Source organism: Schistocerca piceifrons, chromosome 1 (genome assembly GCF_021461385.2).
Source record: "Schistocerca piceifrons isolate TAMUIC-IGC-003096 chromosome 1, iqSchPice1.1, whole genome shotgun sequence".
Taxonomy (NCBI): Eukaryota; Metazoa; Arthropoda; class Insecta; order Orthoptera; family Acrididae; genus Schistocerca; species Schistocerca piceifrons.
The window spans coordinates 275259500-275285020 of NC_060138.1; the positions used below are offsets into that span (position 1 = coordinate 275259500).

Below are 25521 nucleotides of genomic sequence, written 5' to 3' on the forward strand. Positions count from 1 at the left end.
CACAGCTCAGGAAATCGCCCTGATAATTGATGTTGAACATTTCAGTGGGTCAGACGGATGGTTAGATTATTTTAAGAAATGCCACAATCATTTCAAAGTGGATGTAGAAAATGTGAAGTCCTGGAAGATCACTACATTGCTGCAATTAATACAGGTTATGAGCCTAGAGACATTTTTAATGCAGATGCAACTTTCCAGTGACTGTGCAATTGCTTGTAAATGGCAGTGGGAGTGAAAGTTTTTGCTACTGAAAATAGGTAAATTTAAAACTGTTATTTTTAAATGTTGACACTTCTTGTACTTCAGATTACAACATGAATGCCTGGATGATATCGGAAATCTTTACAAGATGTTTCAGGCATGTAGATGCCAACATGGGTGCTGCAGGTAGAAAAATATTACTTATGATTGACATGTACATACCAGGGAAACGTCGTTCCTGAGAAATAATAATGTTGTTTTTATCCACCGAACTGCACAAGTCGTCTGTAGCCTGAAGGCCTGGACATAATAAAATTCATTAAAGCAAAAGACAATGTTGAAGTTGTTAAGATATCAATTGCATTCCAAGAGGCGAAGGAATAGATGAAGCATAGCATTTTACAGGCCATGTGAATATTTATTGCTGCATGGAATAGTGTGATGCAGCAGACAATGTTAAATTGTTTAGCAAAGGGTGGTTGTGGTACATCATGTGATGAAGTTTTGACTTCCACACCTAAGAGGAATGTGAGGAGTCAGACCTGTGAAATTCTAGCAAAGGAACACTGTGAAGTGGTCATGGTGATAATCATTACGAGGGAGAGGCCATTGCACCAATTTTGAGCTGCTGTACAAGGAAAATATAATTCAGTCCCCAGTGATGTGTTAAAAGGGAGCTTTAGTGATCTAACAGATATATTATTCTTCGTCCTTTCCTTCTTTTATCCTCGATCTTCCATTCTATAATCAACTGTAGAAGTAAATGTTTGGTGTTACATAAGATTTGTTCTAGGTATGCAGGTTTTCTTCTCATAAATGTTGCTAATATGAGTGTGGTTTGAAAAGTTCTTGGAACAGAATAGAAAGAAAGTACTTACATCACTGAAACTTTTTTTATTTTTCAGTGTAGTCTCCTTGTAGATTAATACACTTCGTCCAACGATGTTCTAGTGCCTTGATCCCATCTCAAAAATTAGTTTTCCTGTCTCGAAAATGTGTTTCCCCCAGGCCTACAAAATAGTTGTCAACGCCGGCTATCAATTCCATGTCCACAAAAAAAAAATATTATATATAGAGCACTTTCACGGGTGCACATTGTTTTGATGAAAGATGACTTTCTTCCTTGTTGACCTTTCACTTATTCTGTGTTTCAATTTGTCCAGGGGATTAGCACACTATTCTCCAGTAATTGTTTGCCCAGTGGGGAGATAATCTACAAACAGAATCCCCATCGCATCCCAGAATGCTGATGCCATGACCTTCCCCACGTAAGGAATTGTTTTTGCTTTCTTTTGTGGCAGACAATCGGCATGTTTCCACTGCTTTGACTGTTGTTTTGTCTCTGGGGTATAGTATTGCACCCAAGTTTCATCTGTGTCACAAACCGGCACAAAAAATCTTATTTGTTTCTCCTAAAATGGACCAAACATTCTTCAGATATGTCCATTCTCATGCGTTTTTGATCCAGTGTAGAGAGCCGCGGCACCCATCTTGCAGATAATTTTTTTTATTCCTAATTCTTCAGTTAAAATGTGGTATACTCTTTCAGATGACATCTGGCGAGTGTGAGCAATTTCAGGCACTTTCAACAACAGTCCTCTGCGATCATTTTGTGCATTTTTGCAATGATTTCTGGAGTAGTGACAAGTCTTGGCCAACCTCTGCGCAAATTGTCATCTAAGCTCTCCCGACCATATTTATTCATTTGTGCTCTTTGCAACAGTTGAATATGAAGGAGCAGAGTCCCCCAGTGTATTATGGAAATCGGCATGAATGTCCTTTGCTTCCAAACCTTTTTTTACAAAGTACTTAATCACTGCCCCCTTTCCACCTTCACAAATCACTACGCGGGAACAACAGAGCCATGTCACTGCCTAGCTCTTTCCCGAGAGCACTGGCGTGGCACATGTTTACAGGCAGCAGCCAGTGAATATCACATGAACAACTCATTGCACTAGCGCTGACCTCTCGTGGCGATTCCGAGAACTTTTCAAACCACCCTAGTATTTATTGCTGTTTTTGCAATATTTCAGTGTTCATTATTTGCACTGTCCATAGTGTTACATGCATTCTGGGGTAAATCCATTTTTAAAGGCCTGGATCTTCCTTGCTGTTAGCGTATTAGACATACATTTCTCGGAACCATGTAGGAAGTACAGACTCGGAGATTTAGGTCGGGATTTGTACTTCTGAAAAGTTTCTTGAATTTTGTGGATGCATTATGGGTGTTCTTAGTGTGACATTTTATCCCCATGCCTGATCTCCACTCTCCACAGAGCCAATTTCCAAGGTACTTAAACTTCATATCGACTGCTGTGTGGCTGTCAATTGCTGCACCACGTGGCTCTGCTGTGCCACTGCCTGCCTCATAGCAGTCAATGTCTTAAAGGAGCCACTGAATCTCAGTTTTTTGTTTGGAGAGGAGTCTGTCTTCTGTCTGTCATGTGAGACACAAAAAATGTCACTTTGGTCTCAATATTCAGAACCAGGTTACTGCTGTGATCTCCTGCTATGTCGATGTGTTTTTGAAGATTTTTTTTAAACCAAGAAGGCGTTTAAAAGGTGCTTACTGGACAGTACTTAGAATACTAAGTGAACAACAGGAGTAACAGTACTCATCCTTGTTGGACTCCTCTACAAGTATTTGCAAAGTAGGGGACCTTATTATGAAATTCATCCTGTGTTGTCTGATTCCAGCACAAATTGTCTATACAGTAAGTGTCTGTCTCATCTGTATTCATTCTTTTGAGAATGTCCATAAGTTTATTATGTTCTACCTTGCCAAAGGGAAGGCTTTCTCGTAACCAATAAAACAGGCCGACATTTTTATCTCAATCATATCAGTTTTGGACTAGAACTTGTACTGCAACAGTTGTTTCTATTTGAGCTATGACACACTGTGATGAAGGGTAGACATTGCTGTGAAATACTTTTCCCCCAATTACTGTTCCATTGTAGGATGGTACACTGGAAGAAAAATTAGCAGACTGTTAGTTACCTAATAGCAAGAGAATTTAGAACAGTTCATTGAATTTCTGAAACAGAGGAACAATACTTTTTGAGAAGTGGTTATACAGCCAAGAGTGAGTAGGTCTCACGCACTGAGGGCCCATAAAAACTTAATAATGTGTGTAGGTAGTTCATCTACCCCAAAAATTGATAATGTCTTATCATTTTCACCTATTGGCCATATTGATGCTGGCAAGTATGTCCTTGTATTTCAGAGACTGTCATCAGAATATGTGCAATACTTACTGAGACAAGGCTTGGACATACAAAAAGAAGTTAGCAAGGGACTTCAGTTTATACATGTAGACAGAGAAGATTAATAAAATATTTTTTTATATGCTTGCTAAAACATAAATGCAACTTACATTTTATGTTTGAATGCAGTAATACTTTCCTACAATGCTTTTAACAGATAACGAATGCAATTGAAGTTCGAATGGCAAAAGGATATTTTTATGTGGTTTTATTACAAATTAATAATTCAGAGTTTCCTTCCTTTACTTGTAATATGAAGCCTTGCTTCATGCCAAATTTCTTATCTCTGCGTCGACAGAAACTACCCTATAGGCTTTGATAAATGAGTTAGTGAGTGTCAAGTATGTGACATAAGTGGCTGTATCTTTTTATTGTGTTGGATATGAATGAATGGGGGCTGTGGGTAACCTTTGGTGATCCTCAGGCCTCGTTCACGTGCTTACTTAATATTATAGGCCACCTTGTCACACCAGGCAACAACAGTGCTATTCGCAGTGTTAATGTTTGTGCAGGGTTGCCACAGGTTCTGGAATTCAGGGAATTTCAAACGTTAGGGAATTTTGAAAAACAAAAACAAAAAAACTCTGGAAAAACCTCATTTTTGTTTCAGAAGATGAAACTGTTTTACTGCGTTGTCATGCATCGTCACTGGCTGGGTGCAGCTGAGCTATGTGCGCTGCTTCCTTACTCCCTCATTACTACTGCTTCTCTCCTTCCTACCACTCCTCTCAGCTTGCAGTCAGTGCTGCCACCACTTCTTGCCGCTAGCCTAGCAGCTGCCGATTGCGAAGCAGGGAGGCAAGAGGAGTGGTTTGTTTGGATCTGATTCTGAGACTAGATGCGGCAGCTGGAGATGGCTCTCACATGTGCAGGAGTTATCAGAGTGATTGGGTGAATGTTAGTGAGCTCTCATTTTCTGACAAAAGCTATGGCTGAAAATGTAGTTGTGTTTGTCTTTTCTATGTGCTCACCAATCATCTTTATGATGCATTGCTACCGATCCTCATTATTATTGCTTGCCACTGTATTTGAACAAGTTATCTGTTGCATGATTGATCACTGTGGTCCCATTTCAACAAAATGTTGTTTGTGGTTCATGAATAGCTCGCCACATGACTGGATTTCCATGCCGGGCCAAAACCTCAGGCTGTTTTTTGTGGGTATCTGTCAATGATCGGGCCTGCCGATCTGAAGCCATTCGGTTCCCACTAATGTACAGGTGTGCCCTGTCTGATAGTCTCACCGATGTGCGTCTGTTGCTGAGTGGCGTAATCCAATCCAGGAGTGGGGTGCTCCTCAACAGGCAAACCGGGCGGAGTTTCAGGGGGAGGGGACAAATTTATATTGTTGAGGAAAAAACTTTGTTTCACAAAGCACCTAGCATCCAGCGCATGTCAGTCTATCGATTATTCATACGATTTTAAAACGCACCCCTGGTGGTTTTTGGACATTTTTGAACACCTTCTAAGTTGATTTCTGAAAGAATTATAAGTTGACTTTTGAATGCGTGCATAATGTACGTGATGTCTCTGCCAGGGGAATCCTTGTCAGTCTTGTTCATGAGAAATTGGAGCGTACGAATGAAATATGAAACTATTTCCAAACATAAAGCTTTTTGATTGTAGTAGGCCAAATAGGTATTTTGTACTGGTACTTCGTGAATTATATTGTCGTACTATAAAAATGATCATTATTGCCAAAACAGTCTCGTTTATTTTGCGTGTGTCACAATTGCTGCAATATTAGAAAGGCCTATTTTGTTTTTTCCAGCACACAGTGACAAAATAGACGTAATCAGATCAAGAAACCACACCAGCCTTGGGTATTATATGTATTAACAGCTTTTTCAGTATTAGACGACGACATTTCGATTTTTCATGTAGCAAAATGTTTGACGAACTTTGATGAGGTAATAGTTCTTTCGAGGAAGGAAAGCACGCCGTGTAAAGCAGCAGCAAGATTAGCGAGAAAAATCGCTAGGACCTAAGGACTGAAGAAATGTGTACTGTCTTGCCTGTCTCTTGTCTTTACTGGTTTTAGGTATCCTACATTTAATTTCATGTCACACAGAAGAGCAAGTTATTAGCTAATAGGCAATAAAAAGACCAGATTTTCTGAAGAGTTCTTGTTCTCCCGGTTACAAATAATCCCATCCAGTATTAATTGCGTTTATTTTTTAGAGGGACAAGATGTCAAAGCAGCCAACTGGGAGCAGGACAGGCACTACAGGACATTTTAATTGCCACTGGCCTGAAATAGTTTGATGGCATGCATTGCAAAACATACACGTTTGAGTTTCACAGAGCTCAATACAGTGACGTGCGGTATAAGATTGTTGTTTGAAGAGGCATGGCACTGCACTTCGGCTAACTAAAGAATAAAAAAAGGTTTTACATTTCCTCGAAGATATATGTTTTATGTATCAGACTCTTCAGAAAGACGTGCGCGGAGCAGTCTGAGCTATAGTGGGGTGGGGGGTAGTCTCCACGTGACCCATGTTTACATTTAGTGATTTTTCTGTTTCCTCTTCGTTTACTGCTCTCACGTCAAATGAAAACAAGGATGATTTCTGTGGCTGGGAGCTATCAAGTGAATTAAAATACATTCACATAATTACGGAAGGCTGAAATATGTTACTAGTTTAAGATTTTATTTTATTTCCGCCTTTGACAGTCTAGCATTAATCACCTTGCAGAACAATAAAGTTATTTTGTCGGTTTGCTATAGAAATTTGGCCTTTATTAAGATTTCCCCTGTGGCAGTAAATTTATTTAAAACGAAGTGTTTTAATTCCACACTATTGGCTAGTTTTAACTGTTCGCTGCATTTCAAGTGCATGTTTTCATCTTCTAGCACGTATGACATTATGGCATAATAAAGAACCAAACATGAGATAATATAGTACTCTCTTAAAAATGGGAAAACTAAAAAACATCCTGGACAAATCCAGAGAACGTAAAATCAAAATTATTGCATTTCAGGAATCACGATATACAGATAAAAATCCTTTTGATTCGGAAGGATACAGGATATACAAAGGAAAACCTGGAAAACAAGCCATGGCAAATTGTCCACAATTTGGAACTGGATTTATAGTAGATACATCAATACTTGTTTGTCGCAACTTTCAAATGTTACTCGGGTCGGCTCCCCACGATGACAATAAAATCAGCTAATAAGATATACACCCTAATCAACGGACATGCACCAACTAACATCACTAACAAAAACAAAATAGAAGAAGTAGAAGAATTCTGGAATCAATTAGATAATATTCTCCAAAAAATCCCTAATAACCATGTCAAAATCCTTATGGGCGATTTCAGTGCACAAATCGGTAAAGAAAAGAAATATCGATATTGGGTGGGTAAATGGTCAGGGCGTACACAGACCAACCGGAATGGCATGCGACTCATTGAAATCTGCAAAAACTGTGACCTATTTTTCAAATCAACATTTTTCAAGAAAAGAGCCTCGAAAACGAAAACTTGGATCTCACCTAATCCATTACTAGGTGAATATCAGTTGGATCATGTAATGATCTCCCGCGTGAATACCGTAGAAATCATGAAACTTAGTCCTTAATGGACTAGACCTAGATTCCGACCATTACCCAACAAAATTCTCCCTAGATGTCATTCCAGAAAAAAGAAAATTCACTAAGAAATTTCCACACCGTAAATATGATGTACAAAAGATAAATGGCAATCAACAATTTACTAGAGAAACGCAAAATTTAAAACCACAAAATTGGCAACAACTGCAAGCAGGACTTATAAATGCAGCTGAAACTGTAGCACCGCAAACAAGAACACGTAAACACCCATGGTGGACAGATGAGTGTGACCAACTGAAAAGCAATACAAACAGTCCATAAACAACACGAAGACAAAAAAATTGCAAGACATAGAAAATGATTTCAAGAAAAACAATTCCTGAAATTTCTACAGAGTATTCAAACAAAAATTAACAAAGTACTCTCCTCCATCACTCCAGTTCAAAAATGACCATGGGGAAATTGCTCATACCAACACCAAAAACTGTGAAATTCTTGCAAAATACTTTTCTAAATTACTGGATTGTGAAAAGCCTGCAGAAAAATTTGAGTTCCATCGTACACAATGAAACCCAGACTCAAAGCCACAAAGTTTACAAGAGATTAAAGAGCTAATTCAGTCACTGAAAAATAACAAAGCATCAGGAGAAGACCAAATCATCGCAGAATTATGGAAAAATGCAGGGGAAAAACTTATTGCAAAACTCAAAGAAATTATACATGAAATCTGGAAAACTGAAAAAATCCCCACAGATTGGAAGACTGCAATCATACATCCTCTGTACAAAAAAGGAAGTAAAACAGACCCCAACAACTATCGTGGAATCTCTTTATTGTCAATAACATACAAAATTCTGTCTAAAGCCCTACTAAACCGCGCAGAACCTCAGCTGGATTCAAAACTAGGCGAATACCAAGGTGGGTTCAGAAAAGGTCGATCTTGCGTAGAACAAATCCTTAACTTGAAAAACTCAATGACATATTTACATAGTACTTCAAACAAAAGTTATGTCATCACGTTTGTCGACTTTAAAAAAGCATATGACAGTATAGACCGAGAATCCCTTTTTGAAATATTAGCAGAATTTGGACTAGATCAAAAGACAACAAACATCATAAAAGAAACACTCACGGAGACCAAATCCAAAGTAAAATTTATGGGAGAATTGAGCACAGAATTTGAAATAAACACAGGAGTATGACAAGGGATGTACTGTCCCCAGTGCTCTTCAATTGTGCTCTTGAAAAAGTTGTTAGAGAATGGAAAAAAGCAGGTGCACCAGCACACAGACTGGGACCAAGACATAAGGGCATAGAATTACACTGTTTAGCATTTGCTGATGACATGGCACTGATCGCACAAGACATTACCGATGCACAGAAACAGCTAGAATTATTACAAGAACAGGCAGCTAAAATAGGATTACAAATTTCATTTGAAAAAACAAAATTTATGACTGACGTCAAAGATGCACCTTCTGATCTCAAAATTGGTAATAACTACATCTCTAGAGTAAAAGAATTTAAATATTTAGGTGAATGGTTTGCAGAAAATTGTAATGAAAAGAAATCTGTCAGATCAAGAGTCCAGAAAATGGAGACGGCGTTTCAGTTAACAAAAAACATTTACAACAAAAAGAGTCTCTCGTGGAACTGCAAAATACGACACTACACAACAGTAATTAGACCCGAAGCTCTCTACGCATCTGAGACACTAAACCTTCAAGTGAAAGAACGTAAGATAATGAGGAAAATCCTAGGACCAAGAACTAAAGATGGGGTACATTATCCAAAACCCAATGCAGAAATATATAAAAATATAATGTGCATGAGAAGAATCCAGTTCATGGGGCACTTAGAAAGAATGGGGCTCAAACAGGTTAACACACACAATCCATACATTTTTAAAGAACAAAACTACAATACCGAACTGGTACAAACAGATGGAAAAAGACCTGAGAGAATTAGGGTCTCCAAATCTACATGATAGAAATGAAATCAGAAAAATCACAAACACACAGGGTTTTGAGGAAGAAGAGAGAAAAACTAACCGACATACATGGTCTACGCAACGAAAGCTAGCCCATTCATTGTTTATGAGGGAATACTGGGCGAAAAGGAAGCCCAACAAATGTTGATTACGCGTGGTTCTAAGTGATCCATCCGCGAAGAAGAAGAAGACAGTACTGGTACTCCAAGGAAATTTACTTCCCGAAAACCATACCAAAAAAGCTTAATATCAGGTCGAGGTCCAAGTCATTGGGAATCTGGACACACAAATGTGCGCTTTAAGGCGAACTATGCATTTTAGTATGGTTCACGAAATTCTGGCGCTCTTGGAGTATCCTCTGATGTCTTGTTTCTTTTATGACATAATGTAAGGAAGATCTTTTAATGTTTTCCATGTACGAACATACTGGTTTCCTACGTCACTGTAGCTGCGCAAGTGCGGTGACGCCTCTTATCTGGTGCTCTCTGGCAACTGCTGAAATGAATCTATTTCTAACAGGTCACGGGAAAATATTGCGAATTGTGGTTCGAAAAGCTTTATTTTCAAAGTAGATTTTCTTTTACGCAAGATGAATTATGTGCGTGAATGTACGATGAATTTCTTAAATCACAAAGCGTTTGCTCTCATTTAAAAATCAACTCTTTGATGACGAGCCATGTAGAAGATTTTTGAGCCCAGAAGATCAGAGATTTATGTCGGTATTAAAAATTTTGCTGGCGTATTTGTATGTGTCTTTAAGTGTAACATGTGCTAAACAGATAAACATTATATGTGAAAGCTTAGCTTCTGTTGTAGCTTATTAATCTTAGAGACAAATATTGTATGCGAAAGCTTTGCTCTTCTTGTACAACACTATGTATAGTAACTTAAACCATTAACTTTTCGTGTTGGTGGAATTTGAATTCATACTTCCATAATACGAAAATTTGCAGTGTACATGTTGCTGCTTATCAAAGATCTTTCCAAAACGTTTTTTCCCCCGAGTTTTGTTTTCTAAACTGCCGAGAAATTCTATGCTGCTGTATAAAACCATATCTATTCAAAGGATTGATAAGTTTTACAGTTCCGACGGAAAGTATACTGCCATTTAACATGGGAAAAGTGTATTTTCACCCGGGAGATCTGGGAATTTTTTTTTCTTGTCCACGTATACACCCTGGTGGTGATAAGAAGAAGAAAATTCAGTTGCTGGCAGTTTGTACACTACATACTCAAATATTTCTGGAAAGGAAAATCACAAAATACCTATAAAATGATGATATATCACAGTGGGTAGTATCTGACAACGAGAAATGTACTAGAACCAACGTTTTATTGGTGGTCACCGAGTGTGTTGGTTTACACAATTCTTCCCCACCTTATACACTTTGTTCAAGAGCCTACTTTTTTCTGAGTTTATTTCTGAAATTGTTAAACGAACTTTAAATGTGTCTTGCAACACCAAGGAAATGCATATTTTTGTCACCAAATGTTTCATTTTATTAAAATAATGTCATTGATCTTAATGAAACACCCATACCTTTTGGCTTGCATTCCCCATCTAAAAACAATTCATTACAAAAGACAATGTTAGTACTTACAGCTTTTGCTTTCATCAAGAAACGCCATCTGCTTGCAAGGGTCCCCCCCCCTCATCCCACCCCACCCCCCTCGTTGGCACTATTCTTTCTTGTACCATAGCTTCAAAGTCAGATTGTCAACTTACATCTTAACTTGCCCTTGAGATCTCGAAATTTGTCACGGAAGAATACTACAGCTTGTCTAGAAATCAGGGAATTTCACTTGGGAAACTTGGGGCAACCATGTTACGGGGTAATGTACCTATATCAACAGCATCCTGCTGTCGTTCAAATAGGCATTTTAGGGCTAGTTGGTAGTTTTTATTCCATTATCACCTAGTGTTAACATTTCCTATCTATCAGTGGGGAGAGAGAGAGCATTGAGCAAGTGACAAAAATACTTCTCCCTACACCATTGCACAGTAGTGAGCTGTTTCACTCATTTTCAAGATATGCATGAGCACATGGGCCATAACTTGGTGCTCAGACTGGAAACAAGTTTTAGTTTGTTGTTCAAATGCAGAAGTGGTGAAATTACATTGCACATGCAGGAAGTACGTACAACTCACTGGCATGTGTCACAAGCTGCTAACCTTAAGAGGAGAGCCAAGTGTTCATGGAAAAAATCTGAAAATATGTCCTGGGCAGAGTACAGTGGGAGTGAGTGTGACTCTCTCTCTCTCTCTCTCTCTCTCTCTCTCTCTCTCTCTCTCTCTCTCTCTCTCTCTCTCTCTCTGCCTTGCACATATCTTTCTGCGGGCCAGATTGAAACCAGTTGCAGACCAGATCCAGGCCCGTGGGTCACCAGTTGCTCACCTGTGGCTTAGAACATTTAATGTCTTACACTGCCAGGGGCCCATAGACCTTATTGTGACTTAAATTTCAGCTTGATACGGCAAACTGTTACTGAGGAAAAGGGTTCTTAAGTCAGACGGGCTGACAGACAACAAAGCAATCCTATAAGGCTTCCATTTTCACCAATTGAGGTACCTAACCCTACAAACACTTTGCTTTGTACCGTTTGTACATTACAGTCTGTTACTTAGACATTGCTTATAACCTAGTTACACATTTTTTCATAGCTAAATCCAGCATTTGTTAAACTGTGTTCATTAAATGACACAATATTTTAAAAATGAATGGGACTTGTTCCTTAACACATTTTACTCAGTATTGTGCACAGAGAAATGTGATGGCATCATAAGTACAAATAACACACTTTAGTTATAAGCAAATAGGATTGAATTGCGTTTCTCATACATGTTCTCTAGTTATTCATTACAGCTAGTAATGTCATGTTTTTAAATGTAATTACTGAAGTTTACTTCCTGTTACAGAATGGCACGGAAGACGAAGACGAAGTACTTTTATCATGGGAAACTAGACTGGGATGAAAAGAGTTCTGCTGGCCGTTATGTGAGGGAAAATTGCAAGCCTCTACATGTAAGTTACTGAAAATCTTTGATTTTAATCAATTTTAATAAGTAAATTCATGGGTGAGGGTTGTCACTGTACTAGTAATTTTTACTCTTTGTATTTGTAAGTTATTAGTGAATTATATATCTGTACTGAATTTCAACCATTGAATGTTCATATGACATGATAGTGACAGTACCTGCAGTCTTCTTTTTCTTTTGCGATCTGAGAATGTTGACTGCCTTACAAACATGCAGCTTTACTTCGTGCTGTCAATGGCATCTACTGGCTGCTTGGAAAACATTTCACTCGTGTTTTAGTATTAATGTTTATGTAATTTAACGCGTACAAAAATTTTAAGTGGTGGTTCCCATATCCAATATTTCCCAATACAGTTTTCGAAGTAACTAATAATATATTGCTCCAATATAGAATTTAAATTATATCTTCTGTCCTTTCCAATTAACATTAGTTACATAGTAGTCAGCCTAGATTTATACCCATGCATTTTCTTGGAAATTTTTATATTATTTGAGATTGGCTAAATTTTGACAACTGAACAAAAATACCTCTCATTTCATTGACTTTTGTAATTTTCAGGGGGAATTAAATAATGGTACTTGTTATGATCGATTGTTGCAAATCTATGAATGTGGAAGTAATGCTAACTTGCAATATTTTTAGCGATACCAACACAGTGATGATGAGGATCATCGGCAGTTATTTGACTTGGTGTCTCGAATGCTGGAGTATGAACCCTCAGCACGCATCACGTTAGCTGAAGCAATGAGGCATCCATTCTTCGATAAAATTCCACCACATCAGAGGCTTGGCAGTGACAGGCGTGGTGGAGGCAGTGCATCTTCGGACCGGGACCGCGAGCGAAGCCACTCCCTCTCACGGTGAAGAGGCTAGCGCTGGGTGAGCGCCAACTCAGCGCTCTCTCTAGTTTCAATGCATTGCTTGCAGTAGCACATCATAAAAATAGTTAAAGATTAATCAGAAGTTTGAGGACCACACCTCAAATCATTTTATGGTGACTAATAGTAAAGGAAATTGAACTAATACTGTATTGGGACAAGTCACTTTTAAGAAAGTATTATACTATATTATTTCCTGGATCCTATCCTGCAGTTTCGAAATATGAATTGAATTGGTATGTTTACATGGGCTATAAAAATGACTGATTGCCAACTGATGTCCAGCTATGTTTGCAGCAGTACATTACTGGGTCAGAAGTATATATATGGGCCACACTAATGCCACAAAATGGAAGAAATAAAATATGGTGGGAGTGTGTGCAGCTGTCCTGCTTTTACATCACAAAAGGAATAAAGTTAGAAAGAAACAGAATAACTATGATTTGTGGATGTGTTATTCTTTAAGTAAGCGTAATGCTTCAGAACCTTCTGCTCCTGAACTAATACTGCATACATGCTTTTTCTAGAATTTTACTACATGTCAAAATAAGATTTTAAGTATCTCATAGAAACAGTTGGTCCAAGAACTGCTAAAACTGATACAAATATGAGTAGGTATACCAGCTAAAACAAGATTCGTGATCATCCTCAGTTTTTAGCTTCTGGTGATCAGAACAAAAGTTCACTGTACTACTTCAGAGTGCACTATTCAGCAATAAGCCTTTTGGTACCAGAAGTGTACATGTGCAATTATTTGGTAGAACTGAAGAATTTCTCCTCTATTGCTACTACCACCACCACCACCACCACAACCAGCAGCAGCAGCAGCAGCACATGGAAACTTGTGACATAACACCAATTATCTTTTATCATAAAGATAGGAAAACTTAATTGTCTTGCAACTGAAATTTATTCTTGAGTACCAGTAACATTTCCCCTGTTTGTGTTGGGAGTCTTTAGTGGTTCTGTAGCACATACAAAATTATTAATTAGATATATTTTATGTGGTATTTGTGCCGATCTTTTTGCAGTTATTTACAATCAATCTATATCTGTTTACAATTATATGTGTGTGTTTTTTAGTTACATTCATGCATTTGTTGTCCTTTACTTGCTAAATGCGCGTGATATAGCACATAAGGGACAACAAATGGCTGATGAAGGGGACACAAAAATTAATGTGAGTAAAATCACAAATATATAATTGTAAATAGAAATAGATAGATCCAAACAAACTGCAAAAGAAATCACTACAAATCTCTCACAAAAAATATGTATAATTAATAAAATGAAGATGCGTAACATGACTACATGGAACATGTCCGGCACTTTTCGAATAGATGATGGTTGCAAAAGGCGAAAGTTTTCTTATTTTGATGATAAAACATTTTTGAAGTTATTAGCAACAGAAGAAAGTGGCTGCAAATATTAATGAAACATGATACAGTCTCACATTTGCCATAGATTCGAAGCCTTCGGAATTTTTTTTTTTTTGCGCTTCCCAAGTGTGGTACTGAGTTCATCAGTAACAGCTCACCAACTCTTCTTTTTCTATATGCAATCTTTATGTACATTACTTCTGACAAACCATAGCTCTGGTCATAACGTAAGTTGCATTTGTGAAATTCATATTTCTCTTGTTTGTACATTTCTCCATTGTTGCGTACAACAATGAGCAAAAATGAAGTATTGTTGTTGTTGTTCAGAACGTGACTGCAGTGCTGTCACTGGGAGAAGCAGGAAACAAAGATGACAGTGTTAGGGAGACTCTTACACACAAGCACGGAGATAGAAATGGCCCTGCAATATGAAATATTCTCAGCGTCGGTGGATAACTTTGGCAAAGGACTTCCAACATCAACAGTACTGCATGCATTGCAGCTCAGTGCTGTTGCAACCACATATTGTCATGAAATACGGCTTGTCTAAACACCCCTTTACATATCTTGTGACTGAATAATGAATATGTGAGGCTATGAACAAAGAGGTGGGGCTAATCTGAGGAAAATAAATTAAAATCAAAATTGGTAATGTTTGTAGAGAAATTTGATTTTCAGTATTGGTCTTTTTGAAAGAGAAGCTTGACATTTGTTCTGCATACAGTATGTTTTCTGTTTTAATCAAACTTAAAGAATTACAAATTGAGAAATTTTATACAACTGGTGCTACTGCAAGCATTTTTAATGTATAGTTTTTATGTCGTAACCACTGCTGCATAAGCTAAGTTCTGTGTTAGTAGTAACAGTCGCGTGTGAAACTGTCGTGATTTATACAATTTTAATTCTCTCTCTTGTGTTTGCTATGAGCTTGGGGATTTTTAGAGTAGACAATAGGTCACACACTTGCAGAAAAAACATAAAATTGCATCCATTAAGTTTCTATATAGCTTACATTACGGGATGAGGCATATAAGCTATGAGTCTCCCACATTTTCTGAACCATTGAAATATCAACAATAGACAGTGGCAGATTTAAAGGGGGTGGGGGGGGTCAGCGGTACGTGTCTACACACAAATGGTTATTATCAAAAATAAATTATTGCTTGTTGGTACACGGCATTCATGACACATGCATTTTGCACATATGTATTTGCAACTGTGGCTGGTAGAAGGTTGTAGTAGAGGCACAGCTATTCAAATTCGGTATAATTTAAACAAACAAGGTTGGCCATCTATTACTTGTGGGATGAACTTGAAAAATGTGACCACTTCAACAGTTGTTTGTAAGCATAAATTATTTTGTTTGATTCCCGCTATGCATTAAGCTGGAGATGATATGAGTGGGTCTAAACGACAAAACTTCATTAGGGTGGGGTTTTTTTTTTTTTACACTTAAAGGTAATAGTGAAATTAATGTTAGAGAAGGGCATCATTTCAAGCAATTGTGGGTTCAGCTTCTGTTAGTCGTTCCTCTGTAAGTAATGTGAGTGGTTTATTTGATGACAAGACTGTTATACATGAAAATGATGATTATCATTTAGTGAACAGACGTTAAAATCTGACTAATTAATACTTCAGTGGTTGAAGTTTGTTTTCGTACTTCCTGCCAAATTTTGCTTCCTGCAAGTAGCAGATGGTAATAGAATGTGATCATTCCAGAGAAAATGGGTAGAAGAAAATGTTTGAATGGCGTCTAATAACAAAAGTGGTGGATTTTGTAAAGCTTGCATTCTGTTTGCTAGGGCAGGAGGAGGCAAAATCAGTATGAAATCAGGAAGACTATTGAATGGACCACTGAAAATGGATAAGAAAGTAACTGTAACAATAGACAGTGACTGGGAGAAAGGGTATTGTAAGAGAAATGTGGTTGCCTGCATGTGATTGAAGAGGTCAATGGATGTTTTAACAATAATGGATTAGGTTAGAAGGTGGAAAAGTGAATAAAAATAGTAAAAACTAATACCAATTATAAAGGCAATAATAGAACGTGGAGCCCAGACTATATGCTTGTGGGGGTGTAGAGATGATAGATTATTGGTTGGTGAAGACAGACAGGAGATAAATAGTGAATCATTGAAATTTTTATTCCGAGGAAAACTCCCACTTCACAGTACTTTCGAATGGATGCAGGCGATGAAATATTAACAAAACACATGTATATGGTCTCAAAAAATTCATTTATATCAGTAAGACAACACAAAATAATTTAATAGATTGCTGTGCTGATGTTATTGCTGGAAAAGTGGTAGATTCCTTTAAGAGATTCAAATTTTTGTCGTAATAACAGACGGAGAAACCCGATGTAAGCTTCTCTGAAAAATTATCACTGTGCATGAGGTTCTTTAATCTTGAGAGTAGTATTGTAAGAGAATAATTTCTAAAATGCATTGACATTAATGACCTGGTAAGTGACAATCTGTATCAAACGCCATCCTTCAGGAGATTGAAGCAAATAGTATTGTTGTATCTTATTTCTGAGGACAAGCCTATGATAGAGCAGCAAATAAGTGGTGAATTTAAAGGAGTTCGAGCAATTATATCACAGAAAAGTTATTAACAATTTACAGTCCCTGTGCTAGTCATTGGCTCAAATATCTACCAGTGGAAAGGATTCACACAGTAAAGAAACTGTGTGAAACACATCAGTTAGAGGCGCATGATGCTGTCCTTCATTTTCGAGACCTATTTCCTAGCCTAACTATTGCACTGCAACAACTGCATCTTGAGAATTTATTGCAAGTTTGTGTGCTTGCGTGTAACAGATTCAAAGAACTTCAGCAGGACAATATTTCACACTTCCATCGTATCTTTAAGGTACCAGAACAAATTGCTGAGAAATTTGGCACAGACATAAAAACTACGCACTACAGAAGAATCGAAAAAATGCCCCAGCTGATTACTTTAGAGTGACAGTCTGGATTCCTTTCTTAGATTTTATGTGTAATGAAGTTGCCTGTATTACCCCAAAGCACACCTTGAGGCCATTTGGTCATTTAAAGAAGCCGATACCAAAACACAGTTCTGATGGGACCACTGGGAAGTGTTGAGTGCTGAAATATAGAAAAATGATTTCTCACATTCGCAGTTTTTGAAGGGGGAACTGATAATCTGGAATCAGTTGTAGAAAAGATAAGACCACAAGCCAGCATCTCCAGCAGAAGCTCATAAAACTTCATCTTGCGTGCCAAACATCGCAGTCCTCATTCAGCTCCTATGAGTTCCGCCTGTCACTACTAGCACAGGATAAAGATTATTTTCTGCACTGCAACACTTGAAAACTTACCTTCTTAGCACCGTGGCAGAAAGCAGAATGAATGGCTTAGCATTGATACACATCAATAGGAACATAAAATTTACAGCAGAAGTGCTAGAAGTCTCCTATCGAAAGTTTAAGAGAAGACTGAAATTGCAGTATTTTTCAGTGTTTATATTATCTTTCATCTGTAATATGTACTTTTAACTTACTTCTCTGTAATTAAACTAGTAAAATTTGAATAAAACGGTCAAGTTGATTTAAATTTGTTGCATGCAAAGACCACCTTGACTCAAACGTTTAGATTCCATATCATAGACAGACACTGTGCGTAGCTGTGGCATGGATAATTATTGATGTGACAGCTTTTGTTCCCTGCCCATAAAAATAATATAAATACACCCCTGACAAGAGACCTAACAAGTATTAATGCAAAGTAGTTAGTATTTTACTGAGCTAGTATTTCGCTGTTTGTAACCTTTTCTGAAGGTGTATGGAAGAGTCCATGAAATACGAACTACAAGAATCTGAACTTTTTGTGAAAACGGGCAGCAAGTGCTGCATATGAACCCATTGTTACTATATGTTTGTGTTTGGATTGGTATAATTTTTCTGTGCTCAGCTCATACCATTCAGCTCTACCATATTATTATACTGATTTTTGGGTGATAACACGAATGCAGTTCAGGTACATTACACACTTAGCAAACAGTGGATGGAATAACAGCAATATTATGAATAGAATAAATTGCTCCTTACCACACAGGAGGCCTCAAATTGCAGACACACTCAATGAAAAGACCACTAAACATTTAAGCTTTTGGTCAAAAGGGCGTTGTCAGTAATGGCGGGCGCTTGCCGTTACATGGCTTGGATGAAAAGTAGAGGCCCTTTTTCTTACCAGACTTTCAGATGTTCACCATATTACATGGCCACAAGATAATTGTCCCACATCTCGATAACTTTCCCCACAAATGGAAGGCGTCACACACCATTAGCATGCCATTTCTGTGTGTGCCTCGCAAGGACTGCCACGGATGAATTCTTCTCTTGTGTTTCGCTGTCTGTTTCTCATTTTGATGAACAGCTCGTAATCATGCACACTCATTTGGGATAAATACAGTGTATGTTCAGTATCTCCCACCCTCACATACACAGGAGCTCATGCATATGGTTTTCCATGTTGTATGGTGCATTCTCCTAAAGGTTGATGGGTGCAGTGCCAGAAGGTGCTGTCTTTCTTTTCAGTGTGGGTCGAAGTTGATGTATTAAGAAATTGAAGTATTAGCTTGAAGGGTCATCTGCCTCTGTGGTACAGCATTATATAGGATTAACCCATGGATATCAAAAGCCACAATAACCATGCCTTTGGTAGCATCTGGTTCATGGCACACATCATGTGGATGAGGAGAAGTAGGGCATTTCTATGCATTGGCCTGATCTTGAATGATTTTCCTGCCATCCCGAAACACTTTCACCTTTCTTGTCGCCATACAATATGACAGTACTCGATGATTGCATGCCTCGTGCAGTCTGCAGAAATGTGCACTCCGACCGTGTGTTATTTCAGTCCTGATCCACTCACACTCAAATTTCCTAAACAAGCTGTAGGGTGCTTGAACTGGCCTCCTCCTCAACTGCACACACTGCAGCTGACGCCAACACTGCTCACTACATTATTTTAAGTGACCTTCAGCTGTCACCTGTGGACAGTGTGCATAACATTGGGCATATGTTCTTCATGTTACGGCAGTGTTGCCACCACTTTTTATCCGATGCTGGTAATCAGAAACTTGATGCCTACTGTATCTTCTGGTTGCATTGGAGAGGGGAGACGGAAAAATGAAAGGTAATAAAGCCACCTCAGATGTGTCTGTGTGTGTCATTGTATGCAAAGTGCTAGTCGGAAAACAAATTTTTAAAGCTGTTAAAAATGTCACCATACACACTGACTTTGTAGACAATTACAGTATGGTACATTATAGATATTTTTAAGAGTACTGAAGGGCTTTTAAGATAAAATTTTTGTAATTCATAGTGCAACGAGTTTGGCTGATGGTTTGGCGTAGATAGCATATGCAAAGTGATTAATTAAGTAATTAGGCTGGTATTACACTATCTTATATCTTTGTCAAAGTTGATATGTCAAATATTTATGTCAAAGAAATATGATGATGTAATAGGGAACTTCTTCAAATCTCTCCTGCCGTCAAATAAATATGATTAAATCTAGGGCCTTGCAGTAGATTTGATCATAAGTCACTTGTCTTCTGTTAACTGCATTGTGAAACTTTACCCCTTGGAGCGCTGGCATCGCTGCGTGTTTGTAAACATGGCTGTGAAGTGTAATTTGTCTGTCCCGTCAACTTCAAAATTAATAGAAATGTATGAAGCTGATGAGGCGCTTTACAACGTAAGGCTCTGTGAGTACAAAAATAGATTAAGAAGACTGGAGAGCTACAAAAAAAAAAATGTGGACGTCATTTGCCTTGAGATAGGGCCCACCTCTGATGATACAAAAAAGAAAATTAATGTCCTCCGGCAAAGCTATTCTCACGAGAAAGCAATGCAGTGTTGCCTGCCGAAGACAATTAAAACCCTATATGTTCCGGCATGTCCTCTGGAGTTGTTACATCGCGATAGACAATGTCTTTAATGCATACCCAAAGAAAAAAGTCCAGAGAATTTAAATCGGGAGACCTTGCAGGCCAAGTAACTGTTCCTCCTCGACCATTCCATTGTATTGATACCAGAAACGCATAGTGGTTCTTAGTGACACTTAATCCAGAAAAGGAGAAAGAATTTGTCTGAGGAAGTTGGCATACGCTGTGCCATTTAAACTACCATTGATGAAATAAGGGCCAATAATTGTAGTACCAAGCATCCCACATCAGACGTTAACCCTCCCTTGACACTGATGTTCCACCTGTCAAAGCCATCGTGGGTTGTTGCTGGACCAATAATGCATGTTCCTTGTGTTTACCTGTCCCTTATTTGAGAAGGAACATTCATTGGTAAATTGAACATCGGAGAAGTAGTTCGGATTGGCAAAGATTTGCAGCTGTGCCCACTGACAGAACTGTACAGGATTCTAGAAATTGTTCCCATCCATTTCTTAATGTAGGTGTACATGGTAAGGATGGAACCGTTGACATGTAAGAATACGATGTACACTGGTTTTGGGAATGCCAATCTCGTGTTCAAACTGTTGTGTGCTAACATGTGGATTCACAGTAACTTCGACAGCTTTGTCTGCGCGAGTGCTAAGACGATTGCATTGTCGTGGGTTGAAACTACCAATTTCCTGCAGCATCGCAACAAGACGAGAAAACATAAGTATGGAAAGTGGGTTCTTGTCAGGTTATCGCTCTCCGTACAGTTCCGGTGCCTGCTTATCATTTCACCTACCTTCAACAACAATAAAAAAAAATGTCGATCCAGTTTCTAGGAGGGACAGCCTTAACTGTATACCTAATCTACACAATAATATTTAAATGGACTAAACTACTGTACTAAATGTACCTGTACATAAGAAATTGCAGATTACTGTTCTGCTGACTTAACAGTCCCCATAGACGAGTAACATTTATACCTTCTCTTCATTGGTGTACATTCTACTCCCACAACTCTTCAACTGACGATGGTTGACGGAATGACGGGTGTGCATTCTACTTAAGCTTACATTTGCCATCTGTCAACGTCAGCACGTGAATGTGATCCATTACCCCCTAGTACCTGCTCTTAAGTGCTGGGAGCGTCAACGTCAGTGTTGTTTTATGTAATTAATAATGTTGTGTTTCAATGAATGGTACACTGTGATACATTTTTGAATAGGTCTTTAGGAGAGGAAATGAATTACCGAGTATAAAATACAGGGTACCATTTAAAAAAGTCATACCACTATACATATCTTTGTAATTAAAAAAAATAACACAGTGCTACAACGAAGGCAATCACGCTGATCGATGTCCACTGATGGCTAAAAAGCATTTGCTTGAAACATTTTGTAATTTGCGCAGGGACAAACAGTTATTTCGGGTGGTCAAGATAAATAGGACACCCTGCGCGCGCGCGCGTTCGTGCGCGCGTGTGTGTGTGTGTGTGTGTGTGTGTGTGTGTGTGTGTGTGTGTGTGTTTTAGCTCGCCAGTCTTCTTAATATATTTTTGTTCTCGTGATGCCCGACGTTGTCAAGTGTCTCATCAGCTTCATACATTTCTATTAATTTTGTAGTTGTGCGACACAAAATGTAATTATTACTTTCTAGAATAAAAATAGTTTTTATTGCACATAAAGTGCTTTGAACATTTATTTTACTTTGATGTTGGTCCTTTAGTGCTTTATAAATTGCTTCAGGCATTTCAGGTATTATTTTAGTTAATGTACACTGTGCTATTAGAGTGCTGTACTGTAAGCAAGGGTAACTCTGTTGTAGCGATAAATCAAAATGTTACTGTGAGTCTGTCTTCAGTGGATATAGCAGTTCTTAAGTGAGTATTGTGCTTTGTGATATGATGACACTTCACTGAGCAAATAATGAAATGAATGCTCATCCATTCTTAAGTAATTTGTGTACAACTTATGTCCTCTGCTAGAAGCTCATGTAGCAAATTTTGTTGACTGCTTTTATCGTTTCATTGTAAGGCTCACGGCTTCGTTCAGGTACATTTCTTATTCCCCCCTCCGCTTCTCTTCCAAATGCACACACAGTGCAGTTGTGGTACATGCAACTGCTGCGCATAATAACATGTTGTTGTCAGCCATCTTGAGCTTTGACGAAAAATATGGTAACACCCCTTTTTAGCACCACGTCAAATATCTTTGCCAAACAAAATTGACGAATATTTGATCAAATCTTTGTCATAGAAATATGATAGTGTAATACCAGCCTTACACCATAGTAATTTTAAGTGAACACATCCTCATCCAGAACTGCTCTCTTCTGATCTTTGTTCTTTGTTATGGCTTATGCATTGAAACACTTACAGCTTTTCTGGTACCTTGCTGAAAACATAAGTTGGCAGCAAAATATTAGATGGAAGACATTTTCGAACACACACACACACACACACACACACACACACACACACACACACACACACACCTTCACTGCTTTGAATGACTGACATTATAGTAAAATCTGGTAGCAGTTGTGAAGCATATCCGTAATATAGTTTTGCCACACTAAACATTTAATGGAAAACCTAGGAGTTTTGTGCTGCTGTCCTCAAGTTGTTTACATGATCCAGCATTCTGAAATTTTTAAACTGAGTTGTGTCTCATGGAGTGACAATATTTATGTTTAATGTGCACAGGTATGGGAGTCCGCGTTCTGGAACTCATTGTACGAGTCGCAGTCGGGGAAGTTCACCTGGTGTAGCAACATCGAGGTGTGCATACGGTGATTCGGACAATTGAGTCAGACATCCAGCTGCCATTGTCTCCTTATTTTGACTTTGGACAGCTGCATTGTTCCTGAAAAGAAGTGACTTACTGCAAAAGAAGTGCTTCAGGTTCCCTGGAAGTGAATTTTTCACTGTAACGTAGTGCCTGATAGGGACACTTTCCATGTCACCCATTATTGTATATCTGTACATACGTGTGTGTGTGTGTGTGTGTGTGTGTGTGTGTGTGTGTGTGTGTGTGTGTGTGCCAGAGGGCTGATACAAATGTCTTAGTAAAAGGACTGCTAAAACGTTAAGGACTTTTTATGTAAAGTGTGTTTTACATGTTTAATTCATATTCATTTGCTTCATTGATAGCAGTATTGTAAAGATCATTTGCCTCAAACTGTGAATATTTGTAAAATTTCGAAGTTATCTTCATATTATAAAAGAAAGAAAATCCCATTTTCATGATGGATCAATATAAGTAATAAATAATTTATATTTTTCAGACTTGGAGCAGTATTTTTTTAGTGTAATGTTTTTGTCCAGTTTTCTAAAATTGTCTCAGATTATTTTGTTTATTGCAGATCACTTTCTTTTTTACTGGAGCATTAAGCATTTATTGTCATGGTCTGTGTCCACCTCATTGTTGTAGATTGAATACTTTTACATGTGAAAATTTACTATGGCAGTAAGAAAGTAAATTAGTAATTAGAAATGAATATTCACTTGTAATATTCATATAATGTTACAAACATCTAAGAACCATATGTGGTTGTAATGTCGTTTCGAGATCCGATATGCTTGGGATTATATCAATCATTATTATTTGTACACAATTTTCTTAGTAAGAGGCCTTCATATGTAATGAAAAAACTTCCAGTACTCGTTGTACCAAATATCCAAGCCCACATTTGGAATTTGGTCATATGTAAATAGGAATAAAAGATAGTGTCATTAAAGGCTACCTTTTGTTCGATATTCCTTTTTCTTCAGAAGAGATGTAAATCAATGGTGGCATTTCCATTTCTCAAGATTCTGCTTGATGTGATCAATCACCCAAACATGAAATACAGACTTGTAGATTATAAAATTAATAAGAGTACTTCAGTTTCTAAGAAGGGGAGGTCACATTGTTTGGATCACAGATTTACTTCAAACTTTGTGCACCTTTAGTAGACCATTAAAATAACGTAATGTAAAAAGTAGTAAGGTGCACTACTCTGGCTATTTCGAGAAAATCGCAAGAGAAGTTTTATGCGTACGTTATATAATTTACGTTTCTATGGCTAGGTGACAGATGATAATGTTCATAGTGGTCAAGGGGGTAGTGTTCAAGCTATGTAAGACTGTATGAGGCAACAGTTAGACTCCGGCTCAACCATAGTTTTGAATCTGTATTTTTAACATCACTGGTAATATTGTTAAATTTCTATGACATTCGATAGGTAATATAATTTTAAAAACTACATGAATTTGCATGAATTTTTAGTGAATTTTGTGTTATTTAACTACTCACTATTTGTAAATAAATTTTAATTATCAGAACAAACATATTTATAACTCTTGACAAGTAAATCAAGTATCAGCAACTACTTTGCACCTCTATGATTCAAGCTGCAGACACTGAGGCAGGCCGCGTTTGGCAGTTAACCTGCATAGCAGCAGTGAGATCCTGCTAATGTAGCAAGAATGAATGGTGTAGGTGCAATTTTTTTTTTTTTTTTTTTTCTATCACAGAATTTACAGTTGATTTAAAAAAAAAATAGATTTGAGTGAGTCGAACCATAGCTTCCCACACATTCCATCTTAGGAAGCTTGAATTCTACACATGACCACCATGAACTCTTTAACGTTGGCACTTACGCACAGATACATCAGTTACATAATAGGTGTATTTTTCTCATAATTGCCAATGTAGTTCACCTTATTACTTGCTTATTGTGTTGCTTTAATGGCCTACCAAAGGTGTACAAAGGATGATGTAAATCCGTGGATCCAGTGTCATAGCCTCCCCTTGTAAGACTGGAGTTGTAAACTCATATTAAAGGGTTGTAACTATGCCATGGAAGATAAGTGTTTGATAGGTAGAACATTGTACAGTTATCAGATCACCAGAGCAGTTGTCCTAACTGTTTCACAAACCAGTGCAAGCAAAAAAAGTCTTGAAGTAACACACAAATGACAACATGAAAAATTAATGGTATGAGGTAAGATACAAACCTAATCATGAGCGATTAATAAATACAGTAGAGTGCGGGCAGTATGATTTTGTATTCAGAATGCAAGAAAATTAGGTAGATAAATTTCTTACCCGCCAGTGAATTATTTGGAGACAAATGTTCCATTAGAGGAATCAGTTTAAAGGCATGAAAGCTCTAACCCATTCTGAGCAGTTGTGCTAATTTAACAATATTCAATAGGATAATAAAATGTGACAACCACAGGATCTCAAAAGTGTTAGTTGGGTGGGTTTGCTTACCTCAGAGAAATTGAAGGCTGTGGGCAGTAGTGTGG

General features: G+C 37.9%; 1 protein-coding gene across 3 annotated transcripts in view; it reads left to right on the plus strand.

Annotated features, from left to right (window-relative positions):
- LOC124714563 (dual specificity protein kinase CLK2) overlaps window positions 1–23983 on the plus strand; it is a 34193-nt gene extending 10210 nt beyond the window's left edge. For 2 of the 3 annotated variants that reach the window (XM_047243033.1, XM_047243034.1), the window contains 3 exons: window positions 11929–12034; window positions 12692–12909; window positions 22933–23983. In XM_047243033.1, the coding sequence (XP_047098989.1) occupies window positions 11929–12034; window positions 12692–12909; window positions 22933–23035 (427 nt within the window). In that variant the 3' untranslated portion in view covers window positions 23036–23983. Of the gene's footprint in view, window positions 1–11928; window positions 12035–12691; window positions 12929–22932 lie in introns of all 3 variants that reach the window. The other variant, XM_047243035.1, reaches the window with a different exon arrangement.
- Window positions 23984–25521: the final 1538 nt, after the last annotated feature.